Here is a 20193-nt window from a genome sequence, read left to right as displayed (position 1 = left end):
AAGAGAGAGAAAAGAAAGGAAAGGAAAAGAAGAAAGAAAGAAAATGGGAGGGGAGGAAGGGAACATTTTATGAAACTAGGATCACCACAATACCAAAACCACAAGATTGCCACAAGAAAGTCACAGGCCAATATCCCTGGTAAACACAGATGTGAAAATCCTCAGCAAAATATTAGCAACTGAATTTAACAATATATTAAATGGATCCTACACCATGATCAAGTGGGATTTATTCCAGGAATTCAAGAACAGTTCAGTATCTGCAAATCAATGTAATCCACCACATTAACAAAATGAAGGATAAAAACCATATGATCATCTCAATCGATGCAGAAAGGCATTTGACAAAATTCAATGTCCACGTATGATAAAAACTCTCCACAAAGTAAGTACAGACAGAACATACTTCAACATAATAAAGGCCATAGATGAAAAACCAACAGCCAACACCATACTCGATAGTGAAACGCTGAAAGGCTTTCCTCTAAGACCAGGAACAAGACAAGAAAACCCATCCTCACCACTGTTATTCCACATTGTATTTGAAACCCTTGCCTGAGCCCTTAGGCAAAAAAAAAATAAAATAAAATAAAAAGTATCCGAATTGGAAAGAAAAGAAGCAAAACTGTCACTATCTGAGGCCGACAAGATATTATCCATTAAAAAACCCTAAAGACGGCATCAGAAAATAGTTAAAATCAATAAAGTTGAGCGGTACAAAACCAATACGTATAAATCTGGTGCATCTCTAAAATTTTTTTTTTTAACGTTTATTTATTTTTGAGAAGAGAGAGACAGAGCATGAGTGGGGGAGGAGAGAGAAAGAGGGAGACACAGAATCTGAAACGGGTTCCAGGCTCCGAGTTGTCAGCACAGAGCCCAACGCGGGGCTCGAACTCACAGACCGCGAGATCATGACCTGAGCCGAAGTCTGATGCTTAACGGAGTGAGCCACCCAGGTGCCCCAAAATCTGTTGCATTTCTATACACTAATAGTGAACTATCAGAAAGAGAAAGTAAAATTTAAAAAAAATCCCTTTTATAATTGCATTAAAAAGATAGAACACCTAGGAATATATTTAACCAAGGAGTGTGACTGACCTGTATGTTGAAAATGACAAGACATTAATGAAAGACTGAAGACACAAATGGAAAGATACTCCATGCTCATGGAACGGAAGAATTAATACTATTAAAATGTCCATACTACACAAAGCAATGTATAGATTCAATACGATCCGTATCAAAATTCCAATGACATTTTTCAAAAAATAGAACACTCCGAAAATTTGCATGGAACCATAAAATACCCAGGGTAGCCAAATGTGAGAAAGAACAAAGCTGGAGAATCAGGTTCATTGATTTCAAACTATAATACAATGCTGCAGTAGTTAGAACAGTGTAGAAATGGCCTAGAAACAGACACATGGATTACAGAAACAAAACAGCCCAGAAATAAATCCACACATATACGGTCAAATCAACTTACAACAAAGCAGCTGATATGCGATGGGGCAAACACAGGTAGGTACATTGGTTCTTTTCAGACGTAATGCTATTGCACATTTAACGGATTACAGTACAGTGTAAACATACTTTCATATATGTACTGGAAAACCGAAAAAAATCGGTTATATACGATAAGAAAATATATATATATATATCAAAATATATGTATTATACGTACCTAAAATATATACACGTTAAAAAAAATAAGCTCACAGATACAAAGAACAGGCTAATGGTTGCCAGAGGCAAGGCAGCGGGAGGGTGGGAGAAAGGAGTGAACTGTGATGGTTTGTTTGTTTTTTAGTGTAAATAAACTTAAGGTAAAAACTGAATTTGAAAAACAAGGACAAAAAATGGCAGAATTAAGATGTTTTAAAATAAAAACTACAATGAGATACCATACCACTCTAGAACAAGCTAAATATGTAAAAACCCAGCATACGAAGTGTGGACAGGGGAGGAGAATCAGTGGAAGTCCTTAATACACTGCTAGCAGAAATGTAAAGTGGTACAACCAGTCAGAAAAATAGCTTGGCTGCTCCTTTAAAAGTTAAACACAGGGGTGCCTGGGTGGCTCAGTCCGCTGAGCGTCCGACTTCAGTTCAGGTCATGATCTCACAGTCCATGAGTTCGAGCCCTGCATCAGGCTCTGTACTGACAGCTCAGAGCCTGGAGCCTGCCTCGGATTCTGTCTCTCTCTCTCTCTCTCTCTCTCTCTCTCTCTCTCTCTCTCTCTCTGCCCCTCCCCCACTCATGCTCTCTCTCTGTCTCAGAAATAAACAAACATTTTAAAAAATTTAAAAAAAAAGTTAAACACTGGGTGGCTCAGTCGGTTAAGCGTCCAGCTCTCAATTTCAGCTCACGTTGTGGTGTCACGGTTCCTGAGATGGAGGGGTCTGTGCTGTAGAGCCTGCTTGAGATCCTCTCTCTCCCTCTCTCTCCCTGCCTCTTCCCTAGTTTGTGCTCTCTCTCTCAAAACAAACACACTTAAAAAAAAAAAAAAAAGTGAGTCATCAAGGGTGAATCTAAGGTTTGAGCCCCAAAACTTGGAAGAACACGACTGCCACCAACAGAGACACGGGGACTGTGGGAGCAGCAATGGTGCAGGAGGAGCAGGAGGTCAGTTTTACACGAGCAAGTTTGAGGTTCTTATTCAACACTGAACTAGGCTGAATAATGTCCCCCAGAATCTCCAAAGGTGACTCTGTTTGGAAATGGGGGCTTTGCAGATGGACTGCAGTTAAAATGGGTCACATGGGATAGGGGTGGGTCCTAAAGCTATGACGGGCACCTCCAGAAGAGGGACGACGGGCAGAGATGTGAGTTCCGCCGCCACGAGCCAAGGAACAGCCAAAACTGCCGGCAACTACCGGAAGCTCCAGGAGGCCAAGAGGGACTCCTCCCCAGAGCTTGCAGAGCGTGGCCCGGCCAGCACTGAGTCGGGACGCCAGGCCTCCGGAACAGCGACAGAGCAGACTTCTGTCGGCCACTTAGCCTTCTTAAGGAAACCCCCAGAACCCAATACCTGTCTGTTTTTGAACCTTCCCGGGAAGGCTGGGTGATGGGTGACGACAGAACGTCAAGCAAAGACACCCGTTTAAAATATCTGGGTTCTTTTTCTGGTTCTCCTTTTTCCTGGCTGTAAGGAGCTAGGCCAATCGTTTTGCCTCTGTTACTCAACCGCCTACACAATTTGGAAAACCAGGGGCTGTACAGAATCATATCCAAGGTTCCGCCCCCTCGAAATTTCTGCAGGCCTGTGACTATTCCCAAATACGATAAAGTATGCCTGAACCCTATCCCAATCCACTGAAACCCCATTTCACAGAAAGGTCGTTCCTGTAAAGTCCACCTTTACAATGAATGAGTCACCTTACGGTGTGGTAAGCCAAACCGGATGCTAATTCACACAAGATGAGAATCACTAAATGGAATTTACGATGCTTCCAAGATACAGCAACCACAGAACCCCCTCAGTAACATACTGTATTCATCTTCTATCGCTGATGGGACAAATCACCACAAACCCAACGGCTTAAAACGACACCCACCGATGACCTCACGGTTTCCGTGTGTCAGAAGGGGCAGGTGGTTCTACTCTCACAGGGCAGCGGTCAAGGCAGGGCACTGCCCAGATCCACTCAGGTTGGCGGCAGAATCCAGTTCCCTGCAGCCGTGGGACGGAGGCTCCCGGTCCTCACTGCTGTCGGCCAGCGACGGGTCTCACGTTCTCGGGCCACCCACGCCCCTCTGTTCCTGGCCACTCCAGAGCCAGCCACGGCAGGTGGAGTCCTTCTCGTGCTCTGCACGTCTCAGACGCCCCCTCCTGCCTCTCCTCTCCCGCCTCTTCTGTTCCGGGGCCTCGTGTGGTTAACGGGTTGTACCCCAGTAATCCAGGATGATCTCCCTACCTGCACGACGGCGGTTTAGTAACCTGCGACACCTGCGGGGGGGCCTTCACAGCAGCGCCCAGATTAGCGTCCGACGGGATCACCAGGGGCCGGCGAGCTCAGGAGACCTCCTCAGGGCTCTGCCTTCCCACGGACTCCGAGAAGTCACATCAACACATAAAAATGCATACGATACCCTTCTGTGATACGGCTTTGGAAGTCAAGTGTTATTTGTGTTTTATTACTGCACAATGACAACATGGTTGAAATAACGGATGAAGTTTCTGCAAGTACAGTAAAGGGAAGAGTAACCTTTGCTACCGCCAGTATCCTTAGGAAATACAAGTTCAACAATGCAGAGACTGGATTGAAGCAGCAGCCTGAACTTAATTCCCCTTGCAGGCTTAACAGATTCCTTCCCTAAACACACAAGAAAATAACCTTTTCTCGAAGTCTAGAAACAGGGCTAAACAGCCTAAGACAGACACCGAAGCACGGACGGGGAAGGCAGGAATGACAGGTGTTCCCACACATATGACCCCCGGCCAGGTCTCCCGTGAGGACACAGGCAACAGTGCCCCACTCCCACCCAACCCTCCGTTCATACTCTGCCCCCAAGTCTCTCAAAGACACTCCCACTGTAGGGGACACCGGCAGCGAGCAGTGTTTAAACATTTCTTTAATGAACCCACACGTGAATCACGCTGGTGTGCTCCCGCCGAACACGGACCCTCCGCGTGCAGGGCCACCAACCCGGTTACGGGACTGAGCTCCGTGCATTTTTACCAAGTATTTTTATCACAGTCATTATTTTGGTTTACTTTCAACTTTCTTCTGAAGTACTCTCAATGTCACCCTAACAACACCAGCTACCAAAATCAGAGTTATCTATCAAGTATCCTGAAAAGCATTAACCTTCCCAGAGGACCGAAGTGCAGAGGTCAAGGCCTGGGCCGGAGAGCTAACAAGCAGCAGCTGAACCGGGACTGCGGCTGCAGAGACCCTCTCTTACCCACAAGCGGGCGACCACCCTGTCTCCACCAGCAGCTCACGACACCTGCCACACATCCGTTTCACCCATGACCTCTCCTGGCAACTCTCTCAACGGGGCTGTAAAAAGGCAGAACACGGAATGTTCTTCGTCTTTCGTCTGTTTCTCCCTTTGCTTTCCCCAAACATCAGAACCTTTCCCTGGCGAGGAAAGCACCAAGGAGGCTCTCTGGCCACCACCTAGGAAGCGTGACAGGTGGCACTACTCAACAACTGTTCCGTTATTCAAGAGAAAGCCAAATCTGACCTTTCACCCCACATGCATCACAATGCGCTTTTTCTCCATACGCTTTTGGTTTCAGCTTCTCAGTAGGCAACTCCGGTTTTCCTGCAAGGCTGGAATGAGGGAGTCCTCTAAATTACTACAGGAGCCAAAGACAAAAACAAAGGCTGCGTGGAACTGTTTACGCGTTTCTAAACTCGTGGAGTAGTGATGCTGACTGTCCTTTTTCAAGCGTTCCCTTTACGAGTTCGTGTATGAAGTCAAGAGCAGGCAGTGGGCGCAGCGGAGGAAGGGGACTGCAGACCGTTAGGGCTCACGGTTTCCCAGGACCAAACTCCCGTCCCCGCGCCTACGCGGGAACAAGCGGGCATGACTCAGTGCTTTCGGCGTCCGCGGCTCCCACATCTCCACCAACTCAGGCCGCCACACACGGCCGTGCGCGCCCTGGGCCTCCCCGAGCAGGGACTCTACCGCCGGGTGGGAGCCCGGGGAAGGGAGGAGGGGGGCGCAGGGCCCGGGGTCGGCAGAGGGGGGGCGCGGGCTCGAGGAACGCGCGGGACCCGGGGCGGACGGACGGGGGGGCGGGGGGGGGGGAAGGAGCGGGTCCCCAGACTGGAGGCGCGGCCCCCGCACTCACGTTTGTACTCGGCCATCAGCCTCTTGAGCGCCGTCCCCGCCATCGTCCCGGCAACAGCTGTGCTGCGCGACCTCCCCTCCCAAGCGCCGGCCTCTCCCGCCCACCGCCGGGCTGCTTCCGGGTCGACGCCGGGACGCGGAAACCCTTCCGGGACGCGGCGTGCGCGTGCGCGGTGGCGCCGCCGCCACGGGGAGCGGCGCAGGCGCGGCGGCCGGGACGGCCTGATCGCAGGGTTCCGAGGTTCCTACCCAACGCCAGGGCCTCGGCCCCTCTGTAGGTTAACGTCGCTCCCGGCAATCCAGATTCCTGGAGGGCCTGGGTCTTCCGGGAGATCCCGGAGCCGCGGACTCCCAGAGCGGGTTACATCCTACCGATGGTGCCCCGGGAAGGTCTGATTAAAGGATCGGGACCAGGGATGGAGATGGAGAACTGGAATGAGGGAGGGGTAGACGGAGGACGGCGGCCTGGGGGACTTGACGAGGGACAGCACGGGGACAGGACGTTCATGAAGACGGAGGGTGGCGCCTGGGGGACTTGACGGGGACAGCACGTCCATGGAGACGGAGGACGGCAGCCTGGGGGACGTGGCGGGGGACAGCACGGGAACAGGACGTCCATGGAGATGGAGGGTGGCGCCTGGGGGACAGGACGGGGACAAAGTATGGAGACGGAGGGTGGCAGCCTCCATCATGCCTCCATCACTCGGTGGGAACCGAGGGCAGGGCAGGTAGACTGCTGCCTGAGCAGATTTCATTCCAGGTGTGTATTCTTTAAAGAGAACGGAGATAAAAATTGAAGATCCTACCCATCCGTTAAAGTACACATTGTGGGGGGCGCCGGGGTGGCTCAGTTGGTTAAGAGTGGGACTCGAGTTCGGCTCAGATCACGATCTCATGGTTCATGAGTTCAAACTCCACCTCGACATCCAGAATCTGCACTGATAGCGCAGATCCTGCTTAGGATACTCTGCTCCTCCCCTGCTCGCACTCTCCCTCTCTCTCAAAATAAACTTAAAAAAAAAATACATCTGTGGCACAGGACCATTTCAGAGTGACTTTCAGGCCCAATGCAGTGAAAGCAAGAAGATCCACGAAGAAGGCATTTGATGCCCCCCCTGACTTCTTTCAGACAGGCCTTAGGTTGGAAGGAGACTGGCGCCAGGGTGGTTTTCTTCTGCATCAGCATGGCCCCACAGGAACCCCTCTGCGAAGAGAGGAGCTCCAGGAAGGCCAGAGAGGGAAAAGTAGCAACTCCTGCTCTACCCACCTGCCCACGTGCCAACCAGCGTGGCCCTGAGGCAGCGGCGCCCTAGCTGGGATGGGCTGGAGTGGCTTTCTCCAGCCACCCCTTCCAGCTCCTTGCTTCTCAGGCTTCTGCACGATTGTGTAACATGGGGATAAACAGCCCTTTTTTTCAGGTCCTGGTGGTTCTATTCCCAGATGACCCACTGTGATTTGGCAATCTACCTATGTTTCTTAGAACCCCACTGCCTGGCTTCAAAGAAAGTAAACACATTTACTCCTTTATGGCTCTCCCATGCAAAGACATGTACACCTTTTAAAAAACAAGTTTTCATCTCCACATTTACATCCTACCTATTATTCTATAGAATTTGCCATATAATGCCCTATATAATCTATTAGCATAATATAAAATTTATTTATTGTTATTATCTGTCTCCTGTAAATAGGGAGTTTACACGTTCCGTGAGGACAAGGAGTTTCTGTCTGATTTGTTCGTGGATGCAGCTTTGGACCTGGGCATGGCATTATTTACCGAATTGAATGAAATTAAACAATGCAAACAAACCTCCCAAGTACGCATATTTTAGAGTAAGGGTATACAAGATATCGTAAGTAAGTAGGCTGTTCACTGCACAAGGGAAAGTAGCCTTGTATTCGAACACCAAAAACTTGAGAAGCCCAGACCAACGTCCCTATTCATCTGCCCCCAAAATCTACCCTGTCTTTACACACGACACCCCAGAGAGGAAAAGTGTCATGCCGCTGGTTCAGCTGCAGACTGGGAGAGCTCATGAGGAATGAGGGGGTGCCCCCCTCGGCAGGAGAATGCCGGGACTGGCGTGGGTTTAGCTGCAAGGATGCGGTTGGCAGCCATCGGGTGAATACTTACTTTTGGATAACCGGCCTTCAAGTGTACATGCCTCGCTGCACGGTCCGTACAGGTACGGAATTGTGACCTAGGCCCCAATGGCCAAACGCAGTATTGAAGACAAGCCAAGAGACAGAATACCAAACTATATTTACTGTTTACAGTAGCAAAGGACAACAAATAATGTACAAATTGGGGAATAAACACAACAGAGCCAGCAGACGTCCCACCCATGCCCAAACAGCAAAACACAAAGGAAATGCGAACATCTTCAGCAAGATTTCAGGCAAGCAAGAGAGGACGGTCATGGTCACACTCCGGGACTAGAACAAGGCAGCAGTGGGTCCATACAGAACGACAGGAGGAAAACTATCAGGGCTTAACTGGTACAGATCCCAAAACATCTCACAGAACTGCAATCACGTACTAAAGCATAAACCCCGTAGCTGTTTGCAAAGCAGCACAGACCAAGTCCAGGAGGGCAACGCGGGGTCACCTTTCCATGGGCTTCACTGGTAACACACTTGGAAGCAGGTCTTTTACACAAAAACGTTAAGTGCAATACTGAATCTTGCTTTTTAATATATAGACCATAATTATTCGTCCGAAGCAAATGCGAGGAGAAATCTGAGGCCACGGCACTATTACCAAGTGAGAAATGTGGGGGTTACTTTCGTCTCTATTCAGGGGAGAAGGGTTTTTGCTGCATTGACCTTTGCCTGTGCCGTGGCACCGGGCACCAGGCAGTGGGTGGCGATGGCTCCTGGACCCCAGACCCCGACCACAGGGCCACTCGAGGAGCGGGGCACCCAGCGCCATGTTACTGAAGGACCTGGTTATCCTTCGTTTTACCTTTTAAAAACACATTCCAGTATTTTCCCTTCAACTTTACCATATTCTAAAATGCAACACTTAGCATTTTAAAAACCTGTGCCTATACGAAATAGTGAAAGTTTGTCTCCATCGCCAAATTGCCCCCAAAACCTGTCCAACGGAAGCATCCCCACTGTGGTGCTGGGAGTTCTCAGCTGGAATATGCGGGGGCGGGGGGGGGGGGGCGCTCAATACCTGGGGTAAAATCCCCATCTAGACGAAAACTGAACCTGCAGACCACAGTTTGGGCCAATGTTCTGGGGTGGGGGGGGGGACGAAAATGAAAGCAAAAACAAACCAAAAGAAACCTCGCAACTCATCTTACGCAAAGACAAGTGTGACTGGCCGGGTGTCAGCGGTGGCCCCCTGCAGACAGAGTTCTGAATTGCCCTCGCAAAATGTCAGAGAGGAAAGTAATTTTGGTGACTGTCCTCGGGTCTCTGCAGACTCCTTTGTGACTGGCATGGCCACTTGTTCACTATTCAACAGCAGACGCAAGGCCGAAGACACGGTGGGGACGGTCCTTGTAGAGGCGGCGCCCTTAGCGACAGCGGCTGTCCCGCGAGCCTCCCGTCTGCTGCTGGAACACGTCGATGGTGTCCTCGTCCTCCATCTCCAGCTGGCGGGGGGCGGCGTGACGGGCACGGGGAGAGAGCGACAGCGATTACTTTCCTCACTGTCACAGAACGGACCTGTCTTCCTCACCCTGGAGGACGCCGTCCCCAAACCCGTCCTCGTGTGTACCGTGCAGGGAAAAGATGCTGGTTTTGGATCTCCAAGAAGCCCTGTCCACCCCCAAGCCTCCCCTGACGGAACTTACAAAAGAACGTGCAAAGCTAAGGACGCTGATGGAAAAAGTAAGACTCTGGGGCACCTGGCTGGCTCAGTCCATACAGCAGGAGACTCGCTCTCAGCTGTAAGTTCCAGCTCCATGTTGGGTGCCCAGGTTACTTAAAAAAATAAATAAAACCTTTGAAAGAAAGAAAAACTGCGTCTCATTTAAACAATAAACGAGTGTCTAAAATTTTTACTGAGGGCCGCCTGGGCAGCTCAGTCAGTCGAACGTCCGACTCTTGGTTTCAGCTCAGGTCGTGATCCCGGGGTCACGGGACCGAGCCCCGTGTCAGGCTCTGTGCCAAGAGCGTGGAGCCTGCTTAAGATTCTCTCTCCCCTCTCTGGCAAAAAATGAAATAAATACAACTTTTACTGAACATGACGCAAAATCATTTTCCCATCAGACACCTCTAACGAGCGGTGCGGAGTCCTGGGGACCAGCAGGACCACATACCTCATGACAGGCGCAGCGGGGTCATGGCCGTGAGCTCCAAAGCAGGCTGAATCTAAACCGCACAAGTGGAGCACCGCTGGCTGCCCCACTCTGCCCCTTCCCTCTCCCTCTAGACCAGGGCAGGGAAGCCGCAAACGTTTCCCGCCTGCTGCTGCTTTCCCCCACAGGGCGCACACGACCACCTCGCCTCGTCCGCCCTTCTCTGAACACAAGGAAGCCTCTGCCAATTGAAACAGGCTGTTTGGCTGGAAGCAGTAACGTTTCCCAGAAACACAGAGAAGGAGCGCTGGGGCCGGCGGGGAGCGCCTCCGGCCCTGACCCCAGTGCCAGCCGCGTGACACCCGGGGGCGGGCAGAGACACAGCCTCTCGCTGCGCGGTCCCCGCACGCGAACCAGTCCCACGATTCCCACGACTCCGCAAAGGGGAGAAAACGGGCACCCTCGCCACTTTGCAGAAGGTGGGGACTCCGCGAGGGTCAGTGGCTCTCGAGCCCAAGGCCGTCCTGCCGACCTCAAGGCCGAAGCCCTCCTCACCGCAGCGTGATGCACCGTGACGGGACGGGGGTGTGGGGGCTACGCGGAGGAGAAACCGTGTGGCTGATAATGACGGCTGTGCCTGTCCTCGGCACCCATGCCCCGCGTGCATAAATATGGAAAGGACACGAGAATCAGGACGGTCACTGAGCTGCAAGTTCAGCGTCCAGACGGGGGGTGGGTGGAAACCACATCCGGGAGGGGTGCCAGGAGGGTCTGCGTGACCCTCGTCCGTGACCCGGACGCAGCCGCTCAGCACCCGGTCCTCCTGCCCCATCCCCCGGTGTGGAGGATGCTATGTGACCAAGTGCACGTTTCTCATTTCAAAAACTTCAGAACATTCAGAATTTAAAAATGAAATAACCTAGGGGCGCCTGGGTGGCTCAGTTAAGCATCCAACCTCAGCTCAGGTCATGATCTCACGGTTTGTAGGTTCGAGCCCCAGGTAGGGCTCTGTGCGGACCGCTCGGAGCCTGGAGCCTGCTTCGGATTCTGTGTCTCCCTCTCTCTGCCCCTCCCCCACTCGCGCTCGGTCTCTCTCTCGCTCTCTCTCAGAAATGGACGTTACCAAAAAAGTTAACTAACCTAATAATTAAAACCATTAAGAAATGAAGAGTATTCTGCATGAGCACCCATCAGCAGCTTTCAAGCCCTTCCCAACAGGAGCGGGTCGAGCGCGGCGGGAAGGAGGCAGAAAGCGCGCGCACACACGGAGCTTTCGTACCTGCGCAGGGGTGTCTGTTTCATTAATCGGCTGCCCGTCAAACCTGAATCTAATCTGTCTCATTGACAAGCCCTGAAAAGAAAAACCAATTATCATTAGATAGTTCCAGATAACACATTAATTCCAAAAAATAAGACATTTATCTCAAAACACCTGAATTCTGAACATAGAGGTTTTTGATCCACTTGATTATAAAAGCTTGCCAGTGGGCCTACAATCTCTTTCACGTGATGCCCCAGCAGGGATAATTCCAGAAACCACTGCTCTGACACTCTCCAGCTGCTGCAAGTGCCCGGCCCCACCCACCCCCTCATTTCCCTCGAGGAGCCAGCACAATCCTTCACTGTTGGAGAGGGGCTCCTTGAAAACTTTGAGAGGGGCACCTGGGGGGGGCTCTGTCAGCTAAGCCCCCGACTTCGGCTCAGGTCATGATCTCGAAGCTCGTGGGTCAGAGCCCCGCGTCGGGCTCTGTGCTCACAGCTCGGAGCCTGGAGCCTGCTTCGGATTCTGTGTCTCCCTCTCTCTCTGCCCCTCCCCCGCTCATGCTCTCTGTCTCTCAAAAACGAATAAACGTTTTAAAAAAAATGTTTTTTTAAACTCCTCCAAGAGAAGCCGTCAGGTAAGGACGAGGCCTGTGGTCAAGGGCCGCGTGCGGGTGGGAAGCAGTCCTGACCCCCGGGCCCGGGGTGGCTGCAGCAGAGCATTTCTGTCCAGGGAGCAGCACAGGCAGACTTTCTGCGTCCCCAGGGCACGGCGAACATGGTCGATGAGAAAAAGCACCTCCTCTTAAAAAGCAATTCTGACTTCGCTTGAACACAACAGGCAGCATGAAAACATGCATCTCTGCTCCCCCTGAACCTCCTGGGAAGACATAAAACAACGAAGGACAAAGAAAACAGGAGAGGAGACGGGCCAGCAGGCAGACGACGTGGCTGCTGGCTGGGGGCTGCGGGGCTGTGGACACGAGACCCCAAGGTCAGGGTGGCGGTGGGGGCAAGACAGGGAGCCCCCGGAGGCCTGGGGACCTGCACACGGGCACCCGGAGGCAGAGATGTAGCACGCAGCTGATTTTGGATGACTGCCTCAAAGTTCCTATTGGACCCCCATATCGGGGCCCCCCAAGCCCCAAGCGGCTGGCACGTCCCAAGGGCAAAGGTCTACTTCTGGAGAGGTTAACGCCGAGCCCTGGACTCAGGATGCGAGGCACGAGTGACGGCAGCCCCATTTCGCCCATCCGGCTGCACCCCCAGGGCACAGGCAGGAGCCCGGGGGGGCCCCTTCTGGGAGATCTGCCTCACAGGTTGCGACGCCTGGGAGCCCCCCCACAAAACCACCAGTCCTGGCCGGCCACCCCGTGGCGGCGAGTGGGTCAGCAGCTGTCTGGGCTGCATTCTTAAATATGAGCGGTTCACCAGGACTTGGGGGGCCGTGTGAAGACAGGCTCAGGCACGTGAGACACGCAGCCAGCAAGGAAGGAAAGCACCAGACCCAGGGGAAGGGAGGGGCCGGAGGTCACACACACTAGAAATCCTCCGGGAGGCAGAAAACGAGCATTACTGACTACTGGGGAAAGAAACCCTCAGAGAACAGGGAGGAATGAAGACCATTTGGAAATTAGACGTCATGACAGAAGCAGGTCTGTCCACATAAGGTGGGAACAGAAAATCGAGAGGAGCTTCCAGAAAGAAAACCGTCAGGAACGCTAAAGCCCGGTCAGTGCCAGGTGGGCAGCGATGATCTCGAGGGACAGCTCCAGAAGAGGTGACTCCAACATGCGTGGGCGTTCCGAACACAGGGGACAGGACGGCAGAGGCCAGTCACGGAAGAACCAATGTAAGTCGTGTTTCCTGAACTGAAAAGTTTCTATGTGGAAAGTACCGGAGGGGCGCCTGGCTGGCTCAGTTGGTGGCACGGTGGAGCATGTGACCCCTGATCTCAGGGTCGTGAGTTCAAGCCCCACGTTGGGCGTAGAAATTACTTTAGAAAAAAGAAAGTAGAAAGTACCGAGAAAGTGAAGAGGACGATCGTGCTCTCAAAGCACATGAGAGCAAGGTGTCCAGACAGGAGAAGGAGGTCCCAAAAGCTCTCAGAGAAAAGCAAAGTGCATTCAAAGGACAGAGGATCAGAATGTCCCCGAACTCGCCGCACCAACATTAGAAGAACGCGATGTGATAACTCCAAAAAAAGAAAATGACTTTTCTAGAAATTCAACCTAGAAATCTACGTGCAGCCAAATAGTGAAGTGTGAAGGTTCATGAAAAGCAAATCATTTTCAGAACAGAGTCTCAAAGACGCTACCCTTGATAACCCTTTCGAGTAAGATGCTGGGAGACAGGATGAAGATTCATCCAGAAGACACACAGGATGCAGGCAAAAGAAGCCTCCAGATGGATTCCAGGGTGGCTCCACGATGACAGCTGTGCCACCGGTGTGGCCCGGGCAGGAAGGGGCAGGAGGGCGGCCGGACGCCAAAGATGCACCCGCAGTGCCCAAGGCCAGGTACTGTGGAGGTACGGCACTTGTGGAGACCGTGGCTGACACGTTACTGACGGACACCCAGAAAATCACACATGACCACCACCTGACCAACAGAAACCCGACATGGACAGGAGCCGGGCTCCGGGGCAGCACCTCCTGGGCCTCGGCAGAACCCGGCACATTCCAGGGCAATCTACTGGAAGGACAGGGGCAGGGACGTGAACAGACAGCAGGGTCAGAGAGCTAGGACTTTCCACCCTTCTTGGGGGAAAATGATCTCTAAGGCCAAAAACATGAAGAAACAGAAACAGAAACCTATTTACCAAGAAAGAGCGAAAGAAACAGTTGAAGGGGCTGGGAGTGACTGCCTCTGAGGAGCAAGTCTGAAAAGAAGGGAGAAAAAGAGGACGGCACGTAGGATTTTTATAGTGTTTTTTAGAACAAGCCCAAGGCGTCATCAGAGCCAAGACGGGAACCAACCAACCACCAGCATTTGCAAAGCATTCGGAGCAAGGCCGCCTCCCACCGAAGGGAGCAGAGGCCGGGCGGGCCACGCGCCACGGCGATGCCACAGCGATGCCGCCACGTAGGTCCTCGGGTGGCGCAGAGCCCCGGGGCGAAGGGAGTCCCCGAGCGAGAACGAGGACACGGGACACGGTGGCGGGAAGCACAAGCGCTGTGTGAGCCCCAAGTCTATAGAGACGCTGCTGACCCGGAGGACAGCTACAGCGACCGGCCCGCCACCGCGGGGTGGGGGGTGGGGGGCGGGTGCCGGCCAATCGCTCCGCTGCGCACACGGCCGAGCAAAGGGAGGGAATCAAGCACTTTCTGCAAACTGCAGTGAGGAGGGCGGCGGGCACACACACGTGTTCTGGCTGCCGGAGAACCACACACGCGCTCACTGCTCTGCAGCTGAACGTGACCCCAGCTGCATCAGGAGGACCCGCCAGACTCCGGAGGAAGGGCGGGCGGTGTGACAGGTGCGCACGAGGAAGAGCTGATGGCGGTGACCGACAGGGGCACCGGATAACTGCCCCCGAGGAAGACCATGCGCACGCAACACGCAGGGCACCCACACGCGACGCACACGCACTGCACACACCCGCGTGCACACACAGGACACACGCGCTGCACACACATACACGGCCTGGCCCTCGGCAGGGCTGCACGCACCTGCCTCTCGCAGTACGCCTTCATCAGCTTGCTCAGCGGCGTGTGTCTCTTGATTTTGAACTGGACGACGGAGCCATCCTGCCCGGCCACTTTCAGGTTGATGTGGTCGTTCTCGGTCTTCACCCCCTCCTGCAAAGACACGCAAAACCGGGTCTCAGGACCACATCTCCAAATAGCCGCCGTTTTCACACGCGAGTCTGGGGGTAACTGCTGGGGTGTAGGTCTTTAAAACGAACAGAATTCTAGGGGCGCCTGGGTGGCTCAGTCGGTTAATCGTCCGACTTCAGCTCAGGTCACGATCTCGCGGATTGTGAGCTCGAGCCCTGAGTCAGGCTCTGTGCTGACAGCTCGGAGCCTGGAGCCTGCTTCAGGTGTCTCCCCCTGTCGCTCTGCCCCTCCCCTGCTCACGCTCCGTCTCTCAAAAATAAGTAAATGTTAAAAAAAGTTTTTTAATAAATAAATGAAACTGAACTCTTAAAGTTCTGCGATCTAGAACCACTCCTATGACAGTTTCATTTTTACACACAATTCACTTTTGTATTTGTTAAGCATCTGAGAGGAAACAGTGCAAATCTAAAAAATTTTCAGATTCTAAATTCAAAGGAAAAAATCTGCTTAATAAGTCTAGAAAAAAAATTCCATCTTTGTTATAAGATTACTCTTAAACCACATACTCACAGGTTGTACAGACTTATACAGACTGGGAAGACAAGACAACGAAGGTTCACGACTAAGGAGAACCCTGAGCAGCAGGCTCTTGGGGGTGCCTGGGTCCCCGAGCCACTGCCCAGAGCCATGGAGGGCGGCCACGGCAGGTGCTGTGGGCACAGGGCCACCTCACTTATCTGGCACTGCCGGGGAAGACAGGAGTCGTTTATTTTGAACAAAATGACGAAGCTGGCCTGAGCCCTTTCAGAAATAAAGTTTAATGTCAACTGTCACACACCCCCACCTTTCTCTGGCACGTCCTGTGGGGCGGATCCGACCCACGAGGGCTGAGGGCAGGGGGCAGGGCTCATCTGTACTGCCTCTGCCTCCACGGCCGTTCCTATCCCTCCCTCGGTGCCGAGGCACGCGGGTTGCTGGGGACACGGAGGGCTCCGGGAGAGCAGCGGCCCCAGGACACAGGTGGACCGGCTGGTGGCCTCCTTCTCCGGAACATGGACTCCGCTGTGGGCAAGCAGGCAGTGCAAGCGGGGTGTCCAAGGTGGGAGCTGGGGCGCTCCCGTGAGCATCCCCCTCTCCCCAGAGACGAAGGATGCATTTGTTGAGTCCTTTTTTTTTTTTTTTTCAAATAAAGCTTTTATTTTGGAATTTACAGAAGAGGTGCAGAACTGGGCTCCCGCCGCACACCCCCCTCGCCGGCTCCCTCTCACCTCAGCACCCCACACGCCACACCCATCTGGCACCTGAGAAGCCAGCACTGGCGTGCGTCTCTAGGAACGGGACGCCAAGCTTTCCTGGCATTTTCCCAATGTCCCCACTAAGGTCCTTTCCTGTTCTGGGATCCAGTCCGGGGTGCCGCATTCATACCCGCTTAGAGAGAGGATTTTTTTTTCCAATTTGTCTTGTGTTAGAATACGCGTAACATAAAATCTACTTCTTAACCACTTTAGGTCGGTATGAAATACACTCCTGATGTCCTTCAACCTTCACCGCACCCATCTCCGGAACCCTTTTCGTCCCGTGGAACTGAGGACCCTTGGGTTGCTTCCACATTGTAGCTATTACGAAGGACGCTGCAGTGAACGTGGGTGAACAAGGATGGCTCGGAGTCCTGCTTTCAGGGTTTTGGGGCCCACACCCTGAAGCGGGATCGCAGGGGCATGCGGTAATTCCATTTTTAATTTTTTTAGAAACACCCATGGTGTTTCTCCAGTGACCACCCCGTTTTACATTCCCACCATCAGGGCACAAGCGTCCCAACAGCGGCACGGTCTCACCAGTGACGCGTGTTTCTGTTTTCTTATAGCGGCCACCCCGCGGGTGTGAGGCGTGTCTCACTGGGGTTTTGATTTGCGTTTCCCTGTTAGCAACACTGAGCGTACGTCACGTGCTTTTTGGCCATTTGCAGATCTTCTTTGGGGAAATGTCTATTCAAGAGTTTGGTCCGTTTTTGAGTAAGGTTCTTTTTTGGCGCTGTTTTTAAGGGTGATCTACATATTCTGGATATTAACCCATTATCAGATGATCTGCAAATATTTTCTCCCACTCTGTGGGGTGCTTCTGACTCTACGGATGGGGTCTCTTGATGCACACAATTTTTAATTTTCAAATAGTGCGATTTGCCTATTTTTTTCTTCTGTTGCTGTGCCTGTGCTATCACATCCAGAAGTCACTGCCAAGTCCAATGTCAGGAAGCTTTTGTCCTAGGTCTTCTCCTGAGAGTTTTGTTTCAGGTCTTACATTTGGGTTCTCGATCTATTTCAAGTTGCTTTTTTGTGCATGGTGTGAGGTAAGAATCCAACTTCATTCTTCTGCGTGTGGATAGAGAATGCATTTGCTTTTTTAACGAAAAGATATCGACGTGTCAAAACAAACAGACACAGCGCCCAGGACGCAAACAAGCCAGGCGGTGGCTGCAAGTCCAGGTGGAGGAACGTGGCAGGAGGGGCTCAGGGAGGGTGCTAGGGGCACCAGCTCCCTCGGGGGCTGTGGGGGCAGGGAAGGTCACCAGCCCGTCTCCCTGCTAATGAAGGAACACTAAACCAATGGCCTGTCCCGGACCCCTAGCGAGTTCCTAGCAAACAGGAGTGAAAGAAAAAGAAACAATGACCTCAAATCACTAAGGTCAACCCTCTGCCTCAACCAGAGGGGGCTGTTTTCCCAACTGACCCACAAGGTTTTATCCCAGCACCATGATGGCTTGGGAGCGTGCCTCCTGCCCTCTCCAGGCTCACAGGGCACAGCCCCGCCTCAGTTCAGAAGTAGTGAAAACAGGGGCACCTGGCGGACTCAGTCAGCTGAGCATCCGACTCTTGATTTCGGCTCAGGTCACCATCTCATGGTTCATGGGTTTGAGCCCCATGTCCGGCTCTGTGCTGACAGTGCGGAGCCGGCTTGGGGTTCTCTCTCTCCCTCTCTCTCTGCCCCTCCCCTGCATGCTCTCTCTCAAAATAAATAAGTAAACATCTTTTCTTTAAAGTAGTAGTTAAACCAAGTTCACTCAACTGAACTGAAACATAGAAGGCGACCACCTAACGGTAAAGTTTAAGTACAGCAAAGACACCGAGTGCCGCACGTATTTACGCGTCAGTCAGAGGAAGCCCCAGAGAACCGTAAAGGCGTTTATATTTGCCTCACTGAAGACAATTCGCCCAAGATGGGAAACCGGTATAAAGGCTGAGCTGGTAAAAAGCAAAGGCTCCGACCACATCTGGAACGAGGAGGCTGTGCGGGAGTGTGACCTCTTCTCAAGTCACAGCGAGGACGGTGCAAACTTCCACCAAGGCCTGACGGGGGGCTCCGGGAGGGTCCACCCAACCCCAGCTCTGCCTCCTGTGTGTACGGAGGCTGGGCTCCGGTCTCTGTGCAGAGGGGGTGCCATCTCCAGTGCCAAACAGGCTGATGTCGGAGGCCACCTATATGCAAAGCATTCAGCTCAGCTGATCTTCCACTTGGGCAAAAAAAAATAGACCCCAACAGTGCAGACAAAAAATACACACACACACACACACACAATAAGAGCAGGTAACATAACGTCGGATCCTCCTAAGAACTGACTGCCAACGCACCGAAGTGAGGGGCCAACACCAGGGAGCCCAAAAAGGATGGGGAGCACACCGCAGAGGGCGCGACGGGAAGGGGAGAGCACACGTCAGAGGGTGTGATGAGGAGGAGGACAGGACAGCGACCCCGACGCGGTAGGTAAGGGGGAGGTGCACAGTAGAGAACGCGACGGGGAGGGTCGAGGGCACACCGGAGGAGGTGATGGAGAGGTGGGCGGGCACACACTCCGAGGACGTCGATGAATAAGGGAGGGCACACACTGGAGGGCGCAGCAGGACGCGGCTGGGGCGGGCTCGCCGCGGGTACCCAGCGTGCGCCCTCTCCGCGCCCTACGAAGACATAAGGGGGATCGTCCAGACCCCGCAGGGCGGAGGCGCGGACCGCGGGGGGCCGAAAGGGCAGCAGCCGGGAAAGGTCTCAGCGAGAAAGGTCCTGGGAAAGCACGGCCCCGGAGAGACAGGGTAGTGGGGCAAAGGTCAAGGCTAGGGGTAGGTCCCGGGTAGGGTCGCAGATGGGAGCAGAGGGAGGGTGAATCCGGAGGTGGCTCAGGGGTCCCGGCGGGGAGTGTCCGGTCAGGGGCCGCGCCCCCGCCGCTGTGTCCAAGGTCCGCCCGAGCGAGGCTCCGGGAACTGCAAGGCGCCCACGAGCCGAGGGGCGGGACACGGACCGTCAAGGCGGACCCTGGGTGGGGCGAGGAGGGCCTCGGGGCGGGGCCGGGCCGGGGCGGGGCCAGGGCGGAGCCTGGATGGGGCGGAGCAGCAGCAGGGCGGGGCCTGGGCGGGGCGGAGCCGGGTAGGAGGGGGAGGGGAGCGGCGCGGCGTGCGGGGGGAGGGGCAGGAGGCCCAGGACGCGGGGAAACCCCGCAGACACCGCCTCCCCTTCCCCCTCCATCCCGAGGTTGCGGAGGGTGCCGGGCGCGGACCGGGGCGGGGGGCGGCGGGGACGGCGCGAGCGCGGGGCCGACCCAGGGGTCCCGGCCCCGCGCCCGCCGGCCCTTACCTTGGGCTTTTCCTCGGACATGGCTGCGCGCGGCGGCGGGAGGCGGCGGCGGGGAAGCAGGCAGCGCCGGAGCGGGCGAGTCACGCTCTCGGCCCGCCGCTCTCCCGCCGCAACTGCTCGCGGGGCCGCGCTTTGCCCCCCAAATCCCTGCGTGCCGGTTGGCCGGCGCGGGGGTCACGTGGAGGCGCGCGTGCACGAGGCGCGTGCCCCGAGGCGTCGGGCGCGCGCTCGGCCGGGCCGAGGTTCCTGGTGGTTGGAAATGCGTCACGGAGCGGCCCCGCGCCATCCGGCCGTTCCGACAGCGGGACCGCACGGGGCACCGAGGAGCCCGGGGGCGCACGGGAAAGGCGGGCGCGCCCAGGATACTGAGGGGCCCTGGGGCGCACAGGAAGGGGAGGGCGAGCGCAAGACCGGGAGGCTGGGGGGGAGGCTCCAGGGGCGCACAGGGAAGGGGGACGCCCAGGACACGCAGGG

At 54.1% G+C, this 20193-nt stretch overlaps 2 protein-coding genes across 4 annotated transcripts in view; both read right to left on the bottom strand.

Moving 5' to 3' along the window:
- Window positions 1–5933, bottom strand: part of UBE2G2 (ubiquitin conjugating enzyme E2 G2) — a 38241-nt gene extending 32308 nt beyond the window's left edge. The window contains exon 1 of one of the 3 annotated variants that reach the window (XM_027041438.2): window positions 5810–5933. In XM_027041438.2, coding sequence (XP_026897239.1) covers window positions 5810–5852 — 43 coding nt within the window. In that variant the 5' untranslated portion in view covers window positions 5853–5933. Of the gene's footprint in view, window positions 1–4911; window positions 4931–5809 lie in introns of those variants that run through there. The other 2 variants (XM_027041441.2, XM_027041439.2) reach the window with 2 other exon arrangements.
- A 2119-nt stretch (window positions 5934–8052) lies between these two features.
- On the bottom strand, window positions 8053–19889 carry SUMO3 (small ubiquitin like modifier 3). Its single transcript, XM_027041443.2, has 4 exons — window positions 19720–19889; window positions 14992–15120; window positions 11341–11412; window positions 8053–9413 (listed from the first exon to the last, which is right to left on the bottom strand). Exons 1-4 carry the CDS (start codon window positions 19738–19740, stop codon window positions 9336–9338), a joined length of 300 nt encoding a protein of 99 aa, XP_026897244.1. The 5' UTR covers window positions 19741–19889; the 3' UTR covers window positions 8053–9335.
- Window positions 19890–20193: the final 304 nt, after the last annotated feature.

Source organism: Acinonyx jubatus, chromosome C2, assembly GCF_027475565.1.
Source record: "Acinonyx jubatus isolate Ajub_Pintada_27869175 chromosome C2, VMU_Ajub_asm_v1.0, whole genome shotgun sequence".
In the NCBI taxonomy this organism is placed as follows: Eukaryota; Metazoa; Chordata; class Mammalia; order Carnivora; family Felidae; genus Acinonyx; species Acinonyx jubatus.
Note: the sequence above shows the minus strand (reverse complement) of the source record. Positions and strands in the feature narration are given on the sequence as shown.